The sequence below is a fragment of the Theropithecus gelada genome, chromosome 17 (assembly GCF_003255815.1).
Source record: "Theropithecus gelada isolate Dixy chromosome 17, Tgel_1.0, whole genome shotgun sequence".
Lineage (NCBI taxonomy): Eukaryota > Metazoa > Chordata > Mammalia > Primates > Cercopithecidae > Theropithecus > Theropithecus gelada.
Window position 1 is genome coordinate 49,206,570 of NC_037685.1, and position 22,075 is coordinate 49,228,644.

A 22,075-nucleotide genomic window follows, 5' to 3' on the forward strand; every position below is an offset into this window, starting at 1 on the left:
CTTTTATGGAACTCTCACTCTCCTTCGTCTTTTATACTAAATTGCATCTCATTTGCAGGCTGGCAGGGTTTCTTCGCAGAGACAGCTCTTTCAGGAGGCACATGCGTTCTATTTAGCCTAACAGGTGCTCCCTCGACCACTGAAATGAAAAGGGTACAACAGGCAAATGAAGAACAGAAAGATAACAGGGGCCAGTTCACACCATGAGAGACAGCAGACTGCTTTTAAGCTGTAGAAGCATGCATTTCCCTAAAAAAGTCTAGCCATGCATTCTTTTCATCTGGTTATTCTAGCTAGTCCCTAAGGACTTCTGCCCAAGGATTTTCCTTACTCCAGTTATTTCCACCCTTGAAAAACATAAAATCAACCTTGTACTTCTAAAATTGCATAATCAGAACTTCCCATGAATCATGTATATGAACTCACTGAATTCAAATGAGTGATGTTACTAGATTTGGGGGAGGGCCTGGAGAAAAGGAGTGTGCAGTTTCAAAACCCTTCGTAATTATCCATTCTAAAATAGTGATCTGCATGTCAGTCTCCTGACCTCAGCTTCCCCTAAGGGTGGGCTCTGTGGTGAGCTTGCTAGCAGGAGTACAGGCCTTGCCTGGAAGCAGGGTCTCAGGGAGCCCCACGGAGCCCCCGCTGGCTGCTTCCCGGGGTGGTCGCCAGCCTGACTCTGGGAGCACCTGGGTGATTTCTCCTTGGCCATCCCTGCGCCTCCCTGACCCTGTTGTGTTTGCCACTGAGAAACAGAGAGGAAAAAGTTTTGATCGTCATTTTGACTTAGGGTTCCTGCCTATTTGGGTTTCACTGCCAGTGGTCTCAGATGAACCCTGAGGGTGCATTTTCTCCTTAAGTCATGCATAACCCTTAGCCAACCCCAGTCCGTTGACCTGCTGACCTGCCACTGGGAATTCCCCTGGAGACTTTTAGCTCATTGCTTTGGCTCTTGGGGTTCCAGCTGCCTCAGAGGAATCCTGAGTGCTCCTTAAGTTGTCCCCCTCCCCCAGTGGGTTTTCTATAACGCCCAGTGCATTTCACATGGTTCAGACGTACTTCCAGAGTGCCCATGCTGTCTTGGATGCTTCAGCAGAGATGGTGACACGTGGTGTCTGGGGTGCTTGTTTTGTTTGCTGAGGATGCCACAGCATGGGTGTGTGATGCCTGTGGCCCAGAGTGAAGCTCAGAGTTGACACATTCCAGGGTACCGTCTGAGCTGGCCAGTCTGTGGCTGTGCTCACGGCTCCCGTGGAGTGTCCAGCTGCCAGCTCCCATCCTGGCAGGTACTAGAGGGTTCCTAGCTTATCTCATGACGTGGCCTGTAAACAGGACCTCATTTTTAAAATCACACAAGTTTGTCTTTACTTTTGAGTCTTCAGCTCCACCTAGTGTGAGACAAAGTCCGGGTCCAAACCACAGTACCACAACAAAACACACAAAGAGAAGCCCGTCTCGGTTCAGTCTAAACAACAGGACTTTCAGTGCAGCTACTCCTGAGCGTCAAGATAACCTCAAAAGTAATCAGAGAATGGACCTTTCTTATACCTGTGGCGTCTGGCATTCTGAATTTTGGGAGCTGAACCGTGCATATTCTTTAAAAGAGGGAATACATTGCTAGATTTTTAGAGAGCTTTACTCTTCTATCCGGATACCTCATGATACGACTCAATGGTAAACTTTTTCTTTCAAAAAATGTTCAAGGGAATGAGAAAACAAAATTTAGTGTTATAGTTGTTTGTTGTTTTTGTTTTTGAAACAGGGTCTTGCTCTGTTGCCCAGGCTGGAGTGCAGTGGCACCATCACAGCTCACTGCAACCTCAGACTCCTGGGTTCAAGCGATCCTCCCACCTCAGCCTCCCAAGTAGCTGAGACTGCAGGTGCATGCCACCATGCCTGATTACATTGTGTATTTTTTGTAGAGACAGGGTTTCACTGTTTCCCAAGCTGGTCTCAAACTGCTGGGCTCAAGCGATCCTCCCACCTTGGCCTCCCGAAGTGCTGGGATTACAGGCATGAGCCACCACACCCAGCAGAGATCTTTTTTAATGAAGAGAAAAAAAACTCTAACTTAAGAGACTTTAATGCATCTATTTTGGAACTGAATGAAAAATTTCAAAATCCCCCCTGTGGGAGGGTTTCAACAGTTGGTTCAGGTTGTCAACACCTGACCCCACTGATCAGTCGTAAAAGCAACCCGGCGCTCATACCTTCTGTAGGAGAAAAGGTGCCCAGCATCCTCTGCAAACGATGCCTGCTGAAAAGGGGAACCTGCACCTAGGGCAGCCTCCAGCCCTAATGACTCGTGTGGAGGAAACATGCGGTTAGAAGAACAGATTCCACGACCCCACGGGGGTGAGACCGACCACAGCCCACCACACAGAATATCCGCAGCACAGTTGACCCAGTGTCTTCAACAGCCACAAAATGATACTAAAAACATAGAAAGGAAGAAGGGACTATTGTGGATTAAATGAGAATTGAGAGACATAGCAGCCAAGTGTTATATTTGGATTTTTTTTGGCTCCTGGTTCAAGCAGAGCACCTTCAAAAGACACTTTTGGGACCAAAGTCAGGGAAAATCGAACACAGACTGGGTTAATGCATGACTTTAATGAACTGTTGTTAATTTTATGAGATACAATAATGCTATTGCGGTCACTTTTTGGAGTTACACATTAGAGACAAAAATTAAAAGCATACGTCTTTCTTGCAGGGAAGCCGAGGCCTGGATGGCTACCAAGGCCCTGATGGGCCCCGGGGACCCAAGGTGAGCCTGTTTCTCATGCCTTTGCGACTTACGGTGTCTCGCCCACCCTGGCTGGCCTTACTCCTCTCCTGATGGTGTCCTGTGGAGGCATCCCCTGTCCTAAAAAGTACGAGATCCCCAAACACACGGCACCTGACACTGGACAGACAAGGTGGATGGTGACCTTCGAGCCACGTGTGCTCCCAGCCAGGGAGAAGGGTGCCGCCTGCCACTCAGGGCCACGCAGGGGTGGCCTCAGGCACAGAGGGGGCCAACAGACCTGGGGCAGGCAGACGTTGTAGTTATAAGAGGGTGAGGTGCCCCTGGTTTCCAAGGGAGGATGTGGCTTGTGTGAGTAATTCCTGGGATTGCAGGGAGGGGAGACCATTAGGTGGAGGACCAGGTGGGTGCTGCTGGTCCAGCTGAGAGGGGAACTCACCCTTGAGGAACCTGGGTGGGGGCACATCTGGAGAGGACTTCTGAGCCTGGCGAGGCTCAAAGAGGTGAAGGCGGTGTGTGGGGTGCTGCCTTATGACAAATGCTGCCTTATGACACAGATTGCGTTCCACGGGGGTCCTGCGGCCGCATCATCTCCCAGCCCACCCTCGCCAGGCGGCTCGGCTATCGCTACCCAAAATGTAATAGTCTGAACTACAGAAAGCACAGTCTCCTGGCATTCGACAAGGATTTCAAAATGAGATGAGCCCCTGCCTGTCTTGTTCTCTCTGGGCACCTGTGGCTGGTGGCTGGGATGCCAGGCTCTGCCACCCTAGCATGGGGATGCTGCCCCAGGCACTGTCTGTGGTTCCACTGGTTGAAATAGCTGCTCTGCCAACCTGACGGTCCACGCTCGGGTTTTTTCTTTGGAAATATGCATACTGTCAAAAACTCCAAAAGGCTATTTTCACATCCTATTTTTCTCTTTTCTCTCTCCAGGGAGAAGCCGGAGACCTAGGGCCCCCCGGACTACCTGCCTATTCCCCTCACCCTTCCCTAGCAAAAGGTGTGTGAACAATTTCACCTGCGTAGTTCAGTATCACATACACATTCTTTCCTGTTAGGGACACAGACCCATGAACTTTCAAGACAGGTTTTCCAAGCAAAGCAAAAACGAAATTTGGAACATAACTTCATGTACAATTTCCCTCGTGCTTAAATGTATCACAGGGAGACCTCATGTTGCCTGTGCATGAGACAGTCCTCACCACCTACACGTGAGAAATCTCCATTGGGGAATTCTTTCATTTCTGCTTAACTTGTAGAGTTCTAGTTCTGCTGTCTGGACTATCACTGAAGAAATCCAGGGGCAGCAACCCCAGCCACCTTCGGATTTTTTCTCCTAATGTACCAAGGTTCTTAAGCCCTCTGTTTGCCAGCCTGACACCTGGAATTGATCATAACCCATAACCAGTGAATAGTCACGTGCTTTCAGGCTTCAAGGCAGCTAAATTCCCAGATATTTTCACATAACGACCACTCCCCACTGTCACAGTTGACCTTGGAGTGTAAATGAAGGACTTTGCGCATGTCGTCACTAATGCTTATCTTGTTATTAAGGCTCAGCCTTCCAAATTGGCAAGATCATATGGAAATCTGAACCTAGTCCTCCAACTAGAGCACTTAGCTCTGAACCTTCTAGAATGCGCATCCTTCTAGGTTAAAAAAAATGTTTCGAGAACCTCCTCCTAGTAATCGTGCATATGTATCTTTGTGGATCATTTACCCATGTTATAGGCAGCTCTATGAGGACAGACATTTCAGCCTGTCTTGTTCACTGCTGTATTCGCAGTGCCTGGAACAGGACAGGCACAGAGTTGGAGCTCAGCAGATGCCTGACTGTGTGAGTGAACGACGTACCGAAACATACATCAGACAGGCATTGTGAAGGGTAGGGTTTTTTAAATACAGAGTTTACCCCTTGAACTCAGCAGGTCACCTGGTCTCCCTGTCCTCTAAGCCTAGGTGTCAAGAATTCACCTCCCTGCTTAGGCGCGAGCCCTCTGTCAGTTCGATGACGGCTTTGCATGTCTTCATCCAATGCTGATCAAAATACAGGACAGAACAGGGACACGGGCAGTGCCTCGAGGAGCCCCTGAGATGTCTGTCTGGGGAGGCGTGGAGCCATGAATGGGGATGTTTTGAAATCCGTGCTCAGCTTCCATGATGCCCGTAACTGTGAAGCTGGCATTTCCTGCCTCATCCATGGCGCCCGTGTGGCCGCCAAACCTGAGACCCACTAAAAAGGGCCATGAGCCCCGTTTGACTTGACTCACTATTAATGATTTTGGTAAAATGGAAATATTCTCTTTGAGATTTTAGGAACATAATTTTTAAGTTAATGCTGGCGATGTTTCTTTTGCATTTTTTTAAAATGTCGCTGACTGAGAGCCTAGCTCTCACCAGCCCCTCCCTTCTCACCGCACTGTATTCCTGGAAATCACACTGCAAAGGCGGGTGCTTTCAAAATTCGCTTTTCCCCACAAGCGGATTCAGAAATGCGGAGGTTGCCTGCCGCCTTTTCTCTTGGACAACATTCCGGTTAATGGTGAGCTGGAATGTGACTGACTCACATTCCAGGGTTTCTTGAAGTCAAAGGTCGACTAGCCAGCAGATTCCCTCAGGGAAAAGAGGCAGTAAACGTATCTTTTTCAAGGTAACATTGCATGAACTTGTCAAAAGGCAAAAAGGAGAGAGGGGTTTGTATTAAATGATTGCAAGGTAACTAGAAATAAAAGTAATCTTGCTATTCTTCTAACCAAGTGAGGTCTGTGGCTTTCGATTTTGTCTCTTTTTATGGAATCATAATGGCTAACAGGTGTGTAGGTTGCACAGTGTGCCAGACGATGCTCCAAGTTGTCCTAGTTGTACTTTTCAGTGTGTTTACCCCTCTGGGTGACCCTGCGAGGTGGAAATGAACTTGGCTCCATTTGCTGAGGGAGAGATGGAAGTGCAGGGCATTTGAGTTCCTTGCCCAGGGTTGCATTTAAGTGGAGGAGCCAGTTTCAGGCCCAGGGCCTCTGGCTGCGGAGCACAGCCCCCTGCACACTTGGCGTGAAGCTGCCCACGCAGGAGATGCCATACACGGAAGTCAGGCCTTCTGTCCCTTGCAAGTGCGTCTTCAGTGTGATGCCCAGCAAACCCTCTCCTTATTTTAAGGAACTTCGTAAGATGGCATGCACAGTGAAAGCTTTCCTAGAAATTCCTAATGCCTACATGATAAAAAGTCCTATTTTCTTCTCTTTCTTCTCATCTTTCCCAATTATATTCTAGAAAAAATGTGTTCTATAGTAAAGTGTTGGTATTTACACAGCGAAGGAACATAGCCATGCCACTTTGTCTTTGTTCAGGGGCGAAAGTTTGTAAAAGCCGAATTTCGTTAATTCATCCAGCAGGCAGGGATGAGAATAAAAGACCAATGGGATTAAAGCTGGGGTCGAGGGGCAGAGTGGGGTTCAGGGAAGTGAGGCCTCCTCGCCCAGTAAAATTGGCAACCACATTAGTTCCTTCTTTATTCGAGCTTTGGACTCACGCGATTTTCACTAACCCTGTTCCCCTGCTAGCGAATGAGCCCCGTATAAAAAGAGACCACCCCATGCATTAGCCATCTTAACTCCTCATCAGGCCCTACACAGCATATGGAGCATTTGGTGAATATGTAGTCGATGAAAAAGTGAACTCCAGCTGCGATCCATAGACCACGGTCTTGTTCTTATTGTGGGACTTGTTTCGCTTCCAGGTGCCAGAGGTGACCCGGGATTCCCAGGGGCCCAAGGGGAGCCAGGAAGCCAGGGTGAGCCAGGAGACCCGGGCCCCCGAGGACCCCCTGGCCTCTCCATAGGAGATGCAGGTAATGTGGCTTCATGATATCAACACCGGAGACCCAAAGCACCTGCCCTCAAGTCCTAGCACACACAAGTGAGCCTTCCTTGACAGCGTAGCTATGTTGTTGTTACTTTTCCCCACTGACTAGTCTTAGCAACTCTAAGGAGCCCCACACACATGCTTTGGACGCCTTCACAGAACCCCTGCACACATGACAGTAGCTCCCCAACTAGGTTAGGTGGTGCCACGATGAGTAACTGGCCTGCTTCCACCAGTGGGTTGGGAAGAAAATGGAGAATTATCAGGTGCCATTGCCCAGTGTTGATCACAGCTATCAAGCCATTATTTGAGGGGCAAGGAGAGGGGTGTATTTAATGTTGAAAAATGATAGTGAACTATACCAATGGCTTCTACCCGTCGGAGTTATTGACAGGGCCATGAAGCCCACTAGTGCTGCCGGTGGGCCCCTCTGGACATGAACACAAAGGCAGCGGTGCAGTATGGGAGACTCACGCTGCAGGTGAATGCTGTTTGGTTTCAGATCAGAGGAGAGGCCTGCCGGGTGAGATGGGACCCAAGGGCTTCATCGGAGACCCCGGCATCCCTGCGCTCTACCCGGGCCCACCTGGACCTGATGGAAAGCCAGGGCCACCAGGCCCCCCCGGGCTTCCTGGACCACCTGGACCTGATGGTGAGTGGAGGGCAACAGAAGGGAGGGTGTATGCTAATGTTCAGATGAAGCCTGGTCCCTGCCGGAGGTGATTTGGAATTCTCTGCTAAATCACTCTGCGAACGAATCCAGTAGGCCAGTGATTAGAGTGCGGTGGATCCAGGTAGATTAGGGTGTAGTGGGTGTTCTCTGGGGTCCACGCAGAAGCTGGGGGTGGAAACTGAAGCCCTGTAAGCCTGTAAGTATCACAGCCCCATGGATGCCACACAGTGAGGTTTAGTTGCTGCAGCTTCGGTGAAATCCGTCCTTCAGCGAAACATCGGAGCTGTGCAGTCTGGAAACAGATGTGAGCCAACATCGCTGCCTCTGTGTCGGGGTGATACATTCCGCAAACCTAATCCAGGGTGGGGGCCTCACCCTTGACTGGCAGCCTCTCTCCTCTGTTACCCCAGCACATTAAAGCCAACTTGATAATCTGCCTTCTCAGCCCGTGTACAGTCAAAGCTACAACTGAACAAAGCTACAGCTGAACAGGTGAGAGTAGCTGGTGACAAAAAGAGATGGCTGCATTATCTGCAAAAATAAGTGACAGCTATTGGCCAAGGCCCAGACAAATGCGCATGAAAGTCAATAAAGCCAGCAGGCACAGGAGTGTGGACCCACCTGCCACCCGGTAGTGCATCCCTGAATCAGCAAAGATGCTCTTCCAGGTTATAACGTTAGGTGACTCAGCTTGAGTTGAGAATGATCTGTCTCAGGCGCAGGGAAACATGCAGTCCCGCTTGGGGCTTGCTATCAGAAAAGGCTGTTCTTTCAGCGTCAGCATTCAAAGAATTACGCTTTAAAGACCAAGCTTGTCCAACCCACGGGCCACATGCAGCCCAGGACGGCTTCAAGGACAGCCTAACACAAATTCATACACTTTTTAAAAACATTTTTGCAATTTTTTTTAGCTAATCAGCTGTATTAGTTCATTCTCACGCTGCTATAAGAACATACCCAAGACTGGGTAACTTACGAAGGAGAGAGGTTTAATTGACTCACAGTCCGCAGGGTTTGGGAGGTCTCAGGAAATCTACAATCATGGCAGAAGGGGAAGCGAACATGTCCTTCTTCACATGGCATCAGGAAGGAGAAGTGAAGAGGGAAAAATCCCCTTATAAAACTGTCAGATGTCATGAGAACTCACTCACTATCATGAGAACAGCGTGGTGGAAACCACCTGCATAATTCAATTACCTCCTGTGAACCAGGTCCCCACCGTGACATCTGCAGATTATGGGAACTACAATTCGAGATGAGATTTCAGTGGGGACACAAAACCTAACCATATCACCAGCTAACATTAGTGTTAGTGTATTTTATGTGTGGCCTAAGACAATTCTTCTTCCAATGTGGCCCAGGGAAGCCAAACAATTGGACACTCCTGCTTTCAATATTGTGAAATGCCTAATGGGAACATTTCATTCTCTCATAAGAGCAAATATAGGCGACATTGGGAGAAAATAAGAGGTCATAGTCTCTTTCTATGTGACGTTGACCAAAAATTAACTGCCTCTTCTTTCCAAAATAGTTTACTTTAAATTCCCTGACATTGCCCCTAATAATCTCTCACAGCCTCCTACCTTCAAGGAGGAAAAACATGTTTGCTAATGGACAGTGTTTGGTTTCAGTTACAGGTCAAATTCAATGCCTCTGTTTTAATTGTTTTTGGAAAATGACTTCTCTGACATATCTAGAAGGAAAATCACTGGAGTTATTAGAGGCAATATCTTCTATTTTAAAAGTAGTAGTCAGCTGGGCGCGGTGGCTCACGCCTGTAATCCCAGCACTTTAGGAGGCCGAGGTGGGCGGATCATGAGGTCAGGAGATCGAGACCATCCTGGCTAACACGGTGAAACCCTGTCTCTACTAAAAAAATACAAAAAACTAGCCGGGCGAGGTGGCGGGCCCCTTGTAGTCCCAGCTACTCGGAAGGCTGAGGCAGGAGAATGGCGTGAACCCGGGAGGCGGAGCTTGCAGTGAGCTGAGATTGCGCCACTGCACTCCAGCCTGGGCGACAGAGCAAGACTCCATCTCAAAAAAACAAAAAACAAAAAAACAAACAAACAAAAAAAGTAGTAGTCACTTCTGTGTGTCTGTTTTATATTCTAAAGTAAAATTTTAACTTAATGAAAATCCACATATTCCCACATTATTTTGAAAATTTTTAGGTGCAGATATTTCCCTGGATCATGAACCTGCCAAAGAGTCTGAGCAGTGTGAACTTTATTTTATATATATATATATATATATATATATATTTTTTTTTTTTTTTTTTTTTTTGAGACAGGGTCTTTCTCTGTGTCCCAGGCTGAAGTACTGTGGTATGGTCTCTGCTCACTTTAACCTCCACCTCATGGGATCAAGCGATCTTCCCACCTCAGCCTCTTAAGCAGCTGGGATTACAGGCAAGCGCCACCGTCACACCTGGCTAATTTTGTAATTTTGGTAGAGACGGGAGTTTCACTATGTTGCCCAGGCTTGTCTTGAACTCCTGAGCTCAGGTGATCTGCCCACCTCGGCCTCCCAGAGTGCTGGGATTACAGGTGTGAATCACCACACCTGGCCTTTAAATTTTTTTATTATCCTGGACTGCTGTGATAAAGGCTACGTTTCTGTGAACATTATATTTCCTAAGCAAATGGTGTCTTTTGAGTTTTCTTTTTCTGGAGCAGAACGTGACATGTTAAAAACAAAAGCATACAGATATTCCACTTTAATGGCCAGGCATGGTGGCTCACACCTGTAATCCCAGTGCTTTGGGAAGCTGAGGTGGGCTGATCACCTGAGGTCAGGAGTTCGAGACCAGCCTGACCAAAATGGTGAAACCCCATCTCTACTAAAAATGCAAAATTAGCCAGGTGCGGTGGTGCGTGCCTGTAATGCCAGTTATTCGGGAGGCTGAAGCAGGAGAATCACTTGAATCCGGGAGGCGGAGGTTGCAGTGAGCCGAGATCGCTCCTTTGCACTCCAGCCTGGGCAACAAGAGCAAAACTCCATCTCAATTTAAAAAAAAGAAAAGAATATTCCACTTTAAAGAACTGTGATCAGAGGCTAACGTTGCCATTATTCCTGTAACTGAATTCCATTTTGATAAAGTCCCTAGCATATGCCATCTTGCTTTTCAAGTCTTGCTTGGTAAATCCGTGGTTTACTAGCGTAAGTCAACTGCGAACAATTTAATTTCTGATCCGTATTGTAGGCTGATGAGGAAAATAAAAAAATGAATGGTATCAGATCAATGTTACCAGCTGCACATGTTAAAAGCATACAACTTAAGTCCTCTAATTATATATATATCACCCTGTGAGACACATGGTTTCCAAATCAACATTTTTAAAGCAAGTTCTTATACAAAAAGTAGTCCACCGTAATGGCCTTTGGAAAATGTGCGTGTGGTTGTAGTTTAGTAGGAATGACCTTGATTCCTATGGAGTTCTCTGACTCTTCTCCTGGAATGCAATTGTTAGATTCCTCTCTTGTTAACTACGTTTCATCCTGTTTTATAGGTTGCTACTGATGCAAACCAGAATGCTTAGTCTTTTGCGGCTCCAGTAAAATCAAACCAGGAAGACAGTTTTCTTTCTGGGTGAAATATTTTGCTTCCCCCGTTCTAGTTCAGTTAGCTGAGTTGAGTTCCGGGAAGTTCTATTCCACTGTAGCATAAGTCAAAATAGGCCTGGCTTGTTTGGCCAGGGGCTGTTTGTGGAAATCATGTTGCAGACATCTAAGAGGCACACTGCTATTCTATAGGACTTATTTAAAATGACTAATATAGTAGAGAAAAAGAGAGCAGCAGGGGGCAGAGGAAGGCTGTCACCTTCAGAGAGCCACTGTGTGCCTTTGGGACTAAATTTGCAAAGCATCCGATGCTTCCATTGTAAGGAGCGCCCGCAAGCTCTTTGTCCTGAATGAATGACGTGTCTGATTGACACTGCTGGCGTCTCTGAAGTGTGTGTGGTTAAATTTCTCTACCTGTGACACTGCATGTCTCATCACACAGAGGGAGAGCCTGGAGACATAGAGCAAAACTCACAAAGTCCACGACTGACCGGACACAGCAGTTGACCTGGTCACCGGTCACCCTTTGTCCCCAGCAGTGTGGGGTGCGGCAGCCTCTCCTCCTGAAGACGCTGTCTTCTCCCCTCCACTCCCGGGAAATCCTACTGCCCCCCGACATCTCTCCCCTGAAGTCCCTGCCCCTCCCTGCGCTCCCCGCCTAGATGAACTCGTCCTCCAGATGAAAGTACCCGCAGTGTGTGCTGGTCACTCGCTCATTTCCTCTCCGGCCCTGTTCTGTGCTCTGAGCTACTAACAGAAACCGTTAACTTGACACAGAGTCAACACTATGCACGTGTCTCACAAACGCCTCAAGCTCTCCATGTCCAAAATGGAGCTCTGGGCCGCCTCCGTCCTCACCCCCCGCCACCCCGCAGGCCTCTCCCTTGGTCTTCACCCCCATGCACAAACCTGGGAGCTCCAGCAGAACCCTGGGCTGCTCTGTGTACCTCACCCATTGTGTACTGGCTCCCTCGCACATCCTGGCGGGTCCCCCCTCCAATGCTGTGTGTGCCCTTGCTCTCCACCACCACCACCTGCGCAGCCTGCTAGGATGACACCCGCTGTTCCTCCCCTGGCCAGCCCATCGTCTACACGGCAAACCCACATGGCAGACCGTGTAGCCTCCCTCCTTGATGCCCTTTAATGGCTTCCTACTGCCCTCAGGATAAAAGCCAAGTCCGGTTTCTTCCCCTCCCTTTGTGCAGATCTGCCTTTCACTCACCACCCTCTGGGCTCTGGCCTTCTCCCTATTTCAGGGCCTTTCAGAAACGCTGTCCTCATTCTGGAGCATTCTCTCCCGCTCCCCACTTGTGGGGTCTCCTTTTTATTCTTTGGGCTTTAATTTAAGCACTTCCTCAGAAAGGACTCTCCTGACTACCCCCAAAACATTTCCCTGGGCCTCTCCCTGCTGCTTTCCCCTGTTCTCACAGCATGGGCCATAACTGGAAAATCCGCATTAGTGTGTTTGCTGCATTGTGTGTTGAATGTGTGTCTCCACATCTAAGCTGTAGGCTCCGTGAGAGTCCGTCGGTTTCATTTCCAGTTGTATACTCAGCACCTAGCACACAGCCTGGCACAGCATAGGCACGGGATGAGTGTTTGATGAGCGAACGAATGAATGAGCTATGGTAAACGTGCAGTGAGCAAACTGCATGGGACAGTATCTGTGTCCTTGTTCTCAGACGTTTATCCTCACCTGGCAGTTCTCTGATATGCAAACTCCCATGCTGTTTTCCAAGCAGATAGCTGGGTTCTTTAAAGTTGGAGTTTTCTCACCTTCCTGTGTGTAATGGCCTCATTCCCTGCTCCTCTCAGGTTCCATGTAGTGTGTATAGCAACATGCCTTGTAATTCATTGCGGGGAGTGCCGTTTGCCCCCGTTGGAGCTCTCACCCTATTATTGAACAGTGAGGAGAACAGATTGCTGCAGGGCACACCTGCAGAGCCTGCCCCCAGCAGCCGCTTGTGTGTCCTGCAGACGTGCACCCTCCTTCTGCCACGAGATGGCACTCTTCTTCTCCAATGCGACGGTGCGCACTTTGCTGGCGTTAAGAGCGCATTTCTTGCACCGTCAACCATCAGGGATGCACCTGCCTGGATCATTGAGCCCTGCAGGAGTTGGTGGGGAGAGGGTTAGAAAGGGAAGGTGGTGGGTAAGGTCATCCAATATGGTTGACCATGCTGAATCCAGATTGGCCACAATATTTAATTAGCCTAACAGTTATGCTAACTCCGTGTGTGTGCATGTGAGGCGTGAAAGAGGAAACAGTGTTCTGGGGGGATGCACACGTGTGCCCCCATTCCTATATCAGAAAAGGATCAAAATGGGAAACTGAGTTTATCCTTTTTTTTAATTTTTTTGGGGGAACCAGAAGTGAGTAGCGGTCTTGGAATCCAGGTTATATGATCAAAAAATCGAAACTTTTCTTTGGACTCAATGTTTCTCAAAAGGAATAATTGTTATTCCTCTACTTTAATGGAAAAACTAAATTTGCAGACTCTTACATTTCTTTCCAACCCTGAAGGCTGTCGCCACAAAACAGTCTATATTTTCTTTTGAAAAAATGTGCTTTTATTTATGAAATTGGGATTTATGGATCATTTGGGGAGGCTTGGCTGAAAGCCACTCTGGGCTAGGTGGGACGCCCGGCGTCTCTGTGGTGCCCATGCTCTGTGTCTGGGGGGGACCCTGGGTGTCCTTGATGCTGGTGCCCCACAACTGGGTGGGACACCGGGCACCCATGGTGCCGATGCCCTGCGTCTGTGTGGAACCCCAGGCATCCATGGGGCCAATGCCCTGCATCTGTGTGGGACCCCAGGCATCCATGGGGCCAATGCCCTGCATCTGTGTGGGACCCCAGGCATCCATGGGGCCAATGCCCTGCGTCTGTGTGGGACCCCAGGCATCCATGGTGCCGATGCCCTGCGTCTGTGTGGGACCCCAGGCATCCCAGGGGCTGATGCCCTGCGTCTGTGGTTGTCTCTCTAGGCTTCCTGTTTGGGCGGAAAGGAGCAAAAGGAACACCAGGCTTCCCTGGGCTTTCCGGCTCCCCTGGAGCCCGCGGACCGAAGGGATGGAAAGGTAAGAACGTCTGGGAGGGATGGGATAAGGACAGCCTGGCCTTTCCGACTCCCTCACCTTACAGAAGGTGAAATCCGTCCCCCACTCACGTGTTTGGAGATGAAAATGAGCCTGCATGTCCCTCTCAGCCTCCTTTCCCCATGACGGTGACACTGAGAGGGAGTCGCATGGAGCCAGTGGTGCTGTCTGAGCACTTGGCCCCCAGGCTCACCGTCCCTGCTCTCCTTCCTCTTCACTGACCTTCCTAGCAGCACTGAGCCCGATGCTGAGTCCTGTGCTGGGTTAAAAGGGAAAACAGTTATTTCTTAAGCTGCACTCAGGTAATGTCTCAAGGGCTCAGCTCCAAGGCACTGTAACAGAGGTCTGTAGAGAGCTCTGTCCATGGCAAGGTGCTGGTATAGTCACCATCCCTGGTGCCACTGAGACTTGGTGGAGTGACGTGGCTTGCCTGGGTCTCCCTTCCTGTTGATGAGGAGGTGAACTTGGAACAGGTGGTCTTTGCACTGACCCTTCCCAGTCACCTCAGGGACACTGCCCCTAGCTCGAGGCCATCCTCTGTGAGGCTCTGTGGGCCCGGTGTGGTGCAGAGTGTGCTCCTGCTCAGCTCTCCCCTCCCGGAACACGGCGGGGCACTTCCTGGCACTCACCACGCCCTGGCCGTTTTGGCATATGTGGGATGTGCGGTGCATCCAGCAGCCCACTGTGGATGGGCATGGCCTGATAGCAGGCACCACAGGGCCTGGAGGAAGCGGGGCCTCCCCACTGGGCATCATCTCTGCCCTGGGGAAGCCAACCCCTGCTGCCAGCATAGTCTTCCCTTGCGCCAGGCTCCCTGGGTTCAGCTGTGGCAAAACAGAGGAAGAGGTCAGGCATGTCTTCCCTGCTCACCCATGACCTTTCATGACCTTGGCCTCTGAGGCCAGGGCTCTTGCCCTCCCTGACAGCTCCCTGGAGCCAGCTCCTCCCCTCGGCCCGCAGGCCCAGTGGTGGCAATCTTCAGCTCCGAGTGCCGAATTCCTTAACCTCCTTCACACTCCCCGCAACTCAGCCTACGCCTCTGAGTGTGGTCCCAGTTTTTAAGTATCTTTAGTAAACATCAGAGTCAAATTCTGAACCCCATGAGACTGTGAATGAACACTTGAGTCGCTCAGTCTGAGCCTCAGTTTTCCCATCTAAGAAATGGGGGTCCTAGTGCCCATCAGAACAGGCAGTGTCCATAAAGCACCAAGCGCGGCGCCCCACTCTCCCCGCCACGCTGAGAGGAATGCGGAACAAGGAGGCCCTCCTCTCCCTCCTCTGCAGGTGACGCTGGGGACTGCAGATGTGCAGAAGGCGACGAAGCTGTCAGAGGTCTTCCGGGACTGCCAGGACCCAAGGGCTTCGCAGGCATCAACGGGGAGCCGGGGAGGAAAGGGGACAAAGGAGACCCCGGCCAACACGGCCTCCCTGGGTTCCCAGGGCTCAAGGTGAGGAATAACTTCATCATGAAGCTGGCAGGACACTGTGAGGCCTCCCCAGGTGTCCCATTCTTGCCTTTTATCTCCTCAGTTTATGCAGCTTCAGACCAGCAACGCTCATGGACCCAAGGCATGGCTAAACCATTCAAACCCCGCATAGTCCAGGGTGGACTTCGTACACGTCCACTGGTGAGACTGAGAAGGGGCGCTGCTGTGGGAGCCGCAGCCAACAGCCCTTGATAGAGTTCAACAGGGGGTCACCACTTGCCCCAGAAATGCCACTCCTGGTGTATCCCCAAGAGACTTGAAAGCACGTGTCCACACAAACACACATACACCAATGTTCAGAGCAGCATTGTTCAAAATAGAAGGTGAAAACTATCCAAATGTCCATCACCTGATGAATGGATCAGCTAAATCTATACAGCATCCAAACCATAGAATAGTGCTCACCTTCACGTGGGAGCGAGGTGCTGATCCATACCTCACTGTGGATGAACCTGGAACATGTTATGCCATGGGGGTTGAGACCCACACAGAAGGACATGTGCTATCACATGCTCTCTCTTTCTATTCTCATGAAATGTCCACACAGGCAACCTAGAAACAGGAAGTCGATTGGTGGCTGCCACAGGTGGGGGTGGGGGTGGGGAGTACCTGCTTAATGGGTATGGGGTTTCTCTTTGATGTAATGAAGATGTTCTGGAATTAGATAGGAGTGATGGTTGGACATCCTTGTGAAAATACTAAAAATCACCGAATTTTATGCTTTAAGACAGTGAATTTTGTGCTATATGAATTATATCTCAAAAAAACCTATCATTTTTCATGTAAAAGACATTATTTATTTATCAAACATTCACCTTCTCAAGTTTAGCAAGACCTGATTTAGCATTGTTGGAAGGCTTCCTTCACCGATAAAAAGCAAGACCTTTTGATTTTTAAACCGTACATGTGCTTGTGTGGAGGTGTGGACCCCCCACACATCAGCTCATGCCTTTATTCTGTGCCTTATGAAAAGATCACCTGCGGCAGACCTTTCTTCCGTGGCAGGTTTTAGCTGACCAAAGAGTTCAAAGTGAATTTCAGATGGAGACAAATTATACTTTTTGTTGATTTTTTAACTTCAAAAAAGAACTCTGGGAAATTTATAAAGCAAAAAGTTCATTATTTTGCATATTCAGCAATAGAGGAAAAACAGTTGGTCAGGACACTTGGCCAAGGAAATGTAACAGATCTGAGTCCACAGCATGGAAGAGAACTGCAGCCCCGCAGAGCCGTGTTGCTGACGGTCATGACTCCCCGCTGCTTCATAGCACGGAGCTGTGCAGGTGAAAATGAGACCCGGGCACCTCGCTGATCCAGGCCCTAGGTTTTCTCAGAAAACAAACAGGAAAATTTAACAAAAAATAGCGGGTGCTCTGTTTTATACCAGCTTAAAAAGGATATGGTCTCCGAATCACGGCTGTCTAGCAGTAACAGTGGCTCCAGTATTCAGAAAAAGTGCATGTGGTGAGAACTGCAAATATATGAATGGCAAAGCTAGTGGGATCCTCAGTTGTTTAAAAAGTGACCAAATATTTCTTAGAAGCCAAATGGATCCCATTCTGTGCCCCTGAAATGTCTAAAACCTTCCGAGCACACACGTCCGCAGAACTTTTGTTCAGACGCCTCTGGGTGTACCTGGTGTCCTGCACTGAATGCTGTGATTGTGTGTCTGGAAACCCCACTGCAGTGGGAATACCTGAGACCATCTGGGAGTTTTTTGGTTCCTTTTTTTTGGGTGGTTTTTTTTTTTTTTTTGGTTTTTAATATTTGTGCTGGTAGAGTCTGGCAGGGTGCTTGAAGTGTAGGAGTGGGTCAATAAGTCCATGCCTCCATCCATGTAACCAACATGTATTGATTGATTGGGCCTGGTCTGTCTGTGAGGAACTCTCCTAGATTCTAAAGTAATGATGCAAAGCGCTAAATACATCAAGAATCTGTGGAATTTTCTAGGAGAAGGGAAACTCCCAATCACTTGCAACATTCCATTTAATTAAAGCAACTCCACACATTCCCATATTCTTGGAAATAGCGTCAACCAAGATATGCCCAAAGTTAGCACAGCTCATTTGAAAACACTACCCTGACAGGTACCCTGCTCATTGTGGAAAGAGCTAGACGCGATTTTCCAGGCTGCGATTTGGGAGTCCCTGCAGGCAGCTTCTCTCTAAAGTATCTTTTTCTCCCAACCTTAACCTCAGTGCAGGAAACAAATGTCTATTAAATACCATTTATTGTTCTCAATATTATCACAAAATTTTATCCTCCATACCTGGATTAACCTACTTGGCTCCTAAACAGCCGTGGTTTAGAGGAAGCCACCTTGACCTTTAGTTCAGCGCTTCTCAAAAGGCGCTGAGCCCGTGGATCCCTGGGGCCTCTGTGGACACAAAGGCAATGATTCAGCTGCCCCAGGCTGGAGCCTACAGATCTCCACCACTGGGCAGAGCCCAGGGACACTGAAGATGGGCCTAGGACCTGGGTTTCCCTGTCCAACCACCTGTGGCTACTTCCACTGCATTGTGTTTATTTATTTATTTATTTTTGGAGACAGAGTCTCGCTTTGTCGCTCAGGCTGGAACGCAGTGGCAAGATCTCGGCTCACTGCAACCTCCACCTCCCGGGTTCAAGTGATTCTCCTGCCTCAGCCTCCCAAGTAGCTGGGATTACAGGCGCCCACCACCGTATTCCACCACCACACTCAGCTAAGTTTTTGTATTTTTAGTAGAGATGAGGTTTCACCATGTTGGCCAGGCTGGACTCGAACTCCTGACCTCAAGTGGTCCTCCCGCCTCAGCCTCCAAAAGTGCTGTGATTACAGGAGTGAATCACTGCGCCCAGACGCATTGTAATTATTTAAAATTAAAAGAAAGGTACCATCCGGTTCCTCAGTCCCGCCATCCACAGTTCCAGTGCTCCACAGCCACTGCGGCCAATGGCCCCACACTGGGCAGCTGGACGGGGAAGTGTCCAGCATCGCAGAAAGTGCTCCTCGGGTGGCGCTCGGCTTGGGGACGGGTGACTCCCTGCCCGCTGTGTGAGATGAAAAAGCTTGCCAACCATCTTCTCAGATGCCCTCACAGTACGAAGGAGGAAGACACTTTTTTGTCTGTTTTCCACAGGGAGTCCCTGGCAACGTTGGTGCTCCTGGGCCCAAAGGAGCAAAAGGAGATTCCAGAACAATCACGACCAAAGGTCAGTTCCTCTCTGGCCATGTGGCTCCTGGGGCACTGAGCCTTCCTGTGGGCGCCTGCCTGGGCAGCTTCACATACAAATCCCTTTCCAGGTGAGCGGGGACAGCCCGGCATCCCAGGTGTGCCCGGGATGAAAGGTGATGATGGCAGCCCAGGCCGCGATGGGCTCGATGGATTCCCTGGCCTCCCAGGCCCTCCCGTGAGTAGCCACAGACTGCGGCAGCTCCGTCCTCTCTCCTTCATCCTTCAGGTTCTCCAAACACCCAAGAAGCAAACAGTATTGACGCGAGCACTAAACCCACCCGTGCACAGGACAGGTTGCTCATTCTGCTCCTTCTATTTTTAATGAGCAGAAATCAGATTTTTTAGGAAACGGTGAATGAAGTTGGAAGCCAAGCTCCAAGTGAACATTTAAAAGTCAATGAGCAAATAAATATTTGTCGTGGTGTAACAGACTAAGACTCCCCTGCCCAAAAAAAGTAGAATATTCTAAAATGGGTGACAGAACCCTATTTTTCCAAGGTAAATCATAAAATATACAATTTCATTTTTGCAACTAACATACACTGGCATTGAAGGAGGGGCTATCTAGTAGCCTGCAGAAACCCCAGCATCATTTCCTCGGGGGAGGCTGGGGTCAGAGGCAAGGGAGGCAGCCACGGAGGGAGACAAGACCCCCTCCTGTGCACCCTGCGGCCTCTGAGCCTCCCCTGCCACCATGCCTTTCCCACTGCCAGCTCTGGAGCGTTCTCTTCTCAGGACCCTGCAACCTTATTTCTCACGTCTTAATGTCTAGATTCCATTTTCCTCCCGCTGGTCACCAAGCCTATGCCTCCTTAAGCTCTTTGTACTGGTTTCCTAGGGCTGAGGTCACAAAGTGCCACAGACTGGGCGACTTAGACATCAGAAATGTATGGTCTCACAGCTCTGGAGGCTGGAAGCCAACATCAAGGTGTCTGCAGGGCTGGTTCCTTCTGAGTGTGGGAGGATCTGTCCCTGCCTCTCTCCCGGCTTCTGGGAGCTCTGGCATTCCTTGGCTTATAGATGGCTGTCTTCTCTCTGTGTCTTCCCATCATCTGTCCTCTCTGTGTGTCTGTCTCTGGGTCCAAATTTCCTCTTTTTGTAGGGAGAGTGGTCACATTGAAATGGGCCCATCCTAAAGACCTCATCTGACCTTGAGCACCCTCAAAGACCTTATTTTCAAATAAGGTCACATGTCTGAGTCCTGGGAGTTAAGACTTCAGCATCATGGGAGGACGGTTGAATTCATAATTCTCTTCCTCCTCCTCAGAGCCTCACACCTGAATTCTGTTTGCAGCTTATTTGCCTCATTCCATAACCCATGTCTTCTCTAGTTTTAATGTGGGTCATGTCTGTAGCAACACTCTTGAGTGCCGTGGTACAATCAAAGCTCACTGTAGCCTTGAACTCCTGGGCTCAAGCCATCCTCCTGCCTCAACCTCCCAAGTACCTGGGACCACAGGTGCACGCCAGCACACCCACCTAATATTTTTAAAATTTTTTGCAGAGATGAGATCTCTCTATGTTGCCCATGCTGGTCTCAAATTTCTGGGCTCAAGTGATTCTCCCGCCTTGGCCTCCCAAAGCATTGGTTTTACAGACATGAGCCACCACACCTGGCCCACATCTTGACAGTTTAAGTGCAGTTTTTTGGGGCTAGAGAACACAGATAATTCTATGATTGGGTGTCTTAAAAATCTTATCTGGGAGGCAACAGGGTTAAATAAGAGGCAAAGCCATAATTGGTTACTTTAGCCAGAAGAGGAGGATGAGTGATGATTCCTGTGGTTGGAACAGTCTTTGGCCTGTTCAGTGTCATGTGGGGTGGGGGTGGTGAGTGTGTATGTGGTGTGTGGTATGCTGTGTGTGTGTGTGTGGTCTGTTTGAGTCTGGATTTGTTACAGTAGTGGTGGCCTTCCCTGGAGTTGGTGCCTTATGAAGTTGGTGATCAGGAGGTGCACCTGTCCAGCCTTGGGGTTCACCCACCCCTGCAGCTCCTAAGCGTGGCTGCCAGTCTCAGCCCAGCTGGGGGCGGGTGGTCGGAGCAGGGTAGGGGTAGGGGTGAGGGTTAGGGTCAGGGAGAACCCTGCAGCCTCAGCTTCCCATTCTCAGGGTGTGGGGGCTTTTCCCAGTGCTTGTGTGCCTTCCTTGTTCGGTAGCATCTCTAAGCCAAGAATGTCAACTTCTGACTTTAGAAAACTCATGATCCTGCCCTCGCCACCTTCCAGTGGCATTATCCCCATTGCTGTCCACTAAGTTTGGGGCATCTGCCCTGTGATCTCTTCAACAGCCTTGTGTCCCCCTCCCCTGTGAAAAAAAGCTAAAACACGGGTGCACCACTTAATCAGGGTCCCATAAATAGAGAGGGCTGGACTGGTGTCCCTGTCCCGCTCCGTCATGCCTTTGACAAGGAAGGGGCTGTGGTGTCGGTGGAGAGCAGGGTTTGATTTCTTACAAGCAGCTGCCTCGTTGTTGTGAGAACACCCAGCCTTGTCCCATGCCTCGGCAGATGGGCTGGGGTTTATGTGCACAGCTGTTTCACCAGCATGTGGGGACAGCACCAAGCCAGGCCGTGGTGTGTGCACAGATCACACCAGCATCACTGCTGCTGGCCTCCCCACCCCATCCCTGCACCTCCCGCCAGCACCCCCTAGTTGGTGCTTTCATCCACAGGGCAGCCCCTCTCCATTCCCAATCCTGTAATCTCTCCTGACTTCTGAGAAGCACACGGCTCTTTCCTTGTCCAAATTAGCTTCCTTTCCTTTAACAACGTAGCATCCCTTATGAATAGGAGCCATTTCACCGACGCTAAATTATAACAACAAAATCCTGTGTTTCTCCCTCCACCCGCAGTAGAACAGAAGCCTAGGCCTTCACTGTTCTGGGGATGCAGGCCCAGGCTGATGCAGGGGAGCTGGCGGGTGGGAAGAGAGAAATGCTCAAGCGTGTGCGCATGACTTCCAGAACCGGCTTCTGTGGCGTTGCTTAGACTGCTACCCAGTCTGTCGCTGGCTCCTGTGACCCGGCCGACCGTGGCAGTGGGTTCCTGTTCATCTTTGTTGTCTTTCTGTTCTGGATCCATAGCTCAGAATTCCAGGAAATGGGAAAGGAAACAGGGAAGTCGAGACGACCTTTAACATTAGTATATATTTTAAGAAATAAACTGTATTTTCACACAGGGCGATGGCATCAAGGGCCCTCCCGGGGACGCAGGCTATCCAGGAATACCTGGAACGAAAGGTACCCCGGGAGAAATGGGTCCCCCAGGACTGGGCCTTCCCGGCTTCAAAGGCCAGCGTGGTTTCCCTGGAGACGCCGGCTTACCTGGACCACCAGGCTTCCCGGGCCCTCCTGGCCCCGCAGGGACCCCAGGACAAATAGGTATGAAGGAATCCTCCCGTTTGCCTTTCACAGTCCTGAGACATTCCACGCT

General features: G+C 49.7%; 1 protein-coding gene across 1 annotated transcript in view; it reads left to right on the forward strand.

Moving 5' to 3' along the window:
• COL4A2 (collagen type IV alpha 2 chain) overlaps positions 1-22,075 on the forward strand; it is a 197,967-nt gene that overhangs the window by 135,115 nt on the left and 40,777 nt on the right. The window contains exons 17-25 of the mRNA XM_025364401.1: positions 2,717-2,770; positions 3,686-3,752; positions 6,486-6,596; positions 7,113-7,262; positions 13,833-13,925; positions 15,228-15,391; positions 18,550-18,622; positions 18,714-18,820; positions 21,822-22,023. Of these exons, the coding sequence (XP_025220186.1) occupies positions 2,717-2,770; positions 3,686-3,752; positions 6,486-6,596; positions 7,113-7,262; positions 13,833-13,925; positions 15,228-15,391; positions 18,550-18,622; positions 18,714-18,820; positions 21,822-22,023 (1,021 nt within the window). The remainder of the gene's footprint in view (positions 1-2,716; positions 2,771-3,685; positions 3,753-6,485; positions 6,597-7,112; positions 7,263-13,832; positions 13,926-15,227; positions 15,392-18,549; positions 18,623-18,713; positions 18,821-21,821; positions 22,024-22,075) is intronic.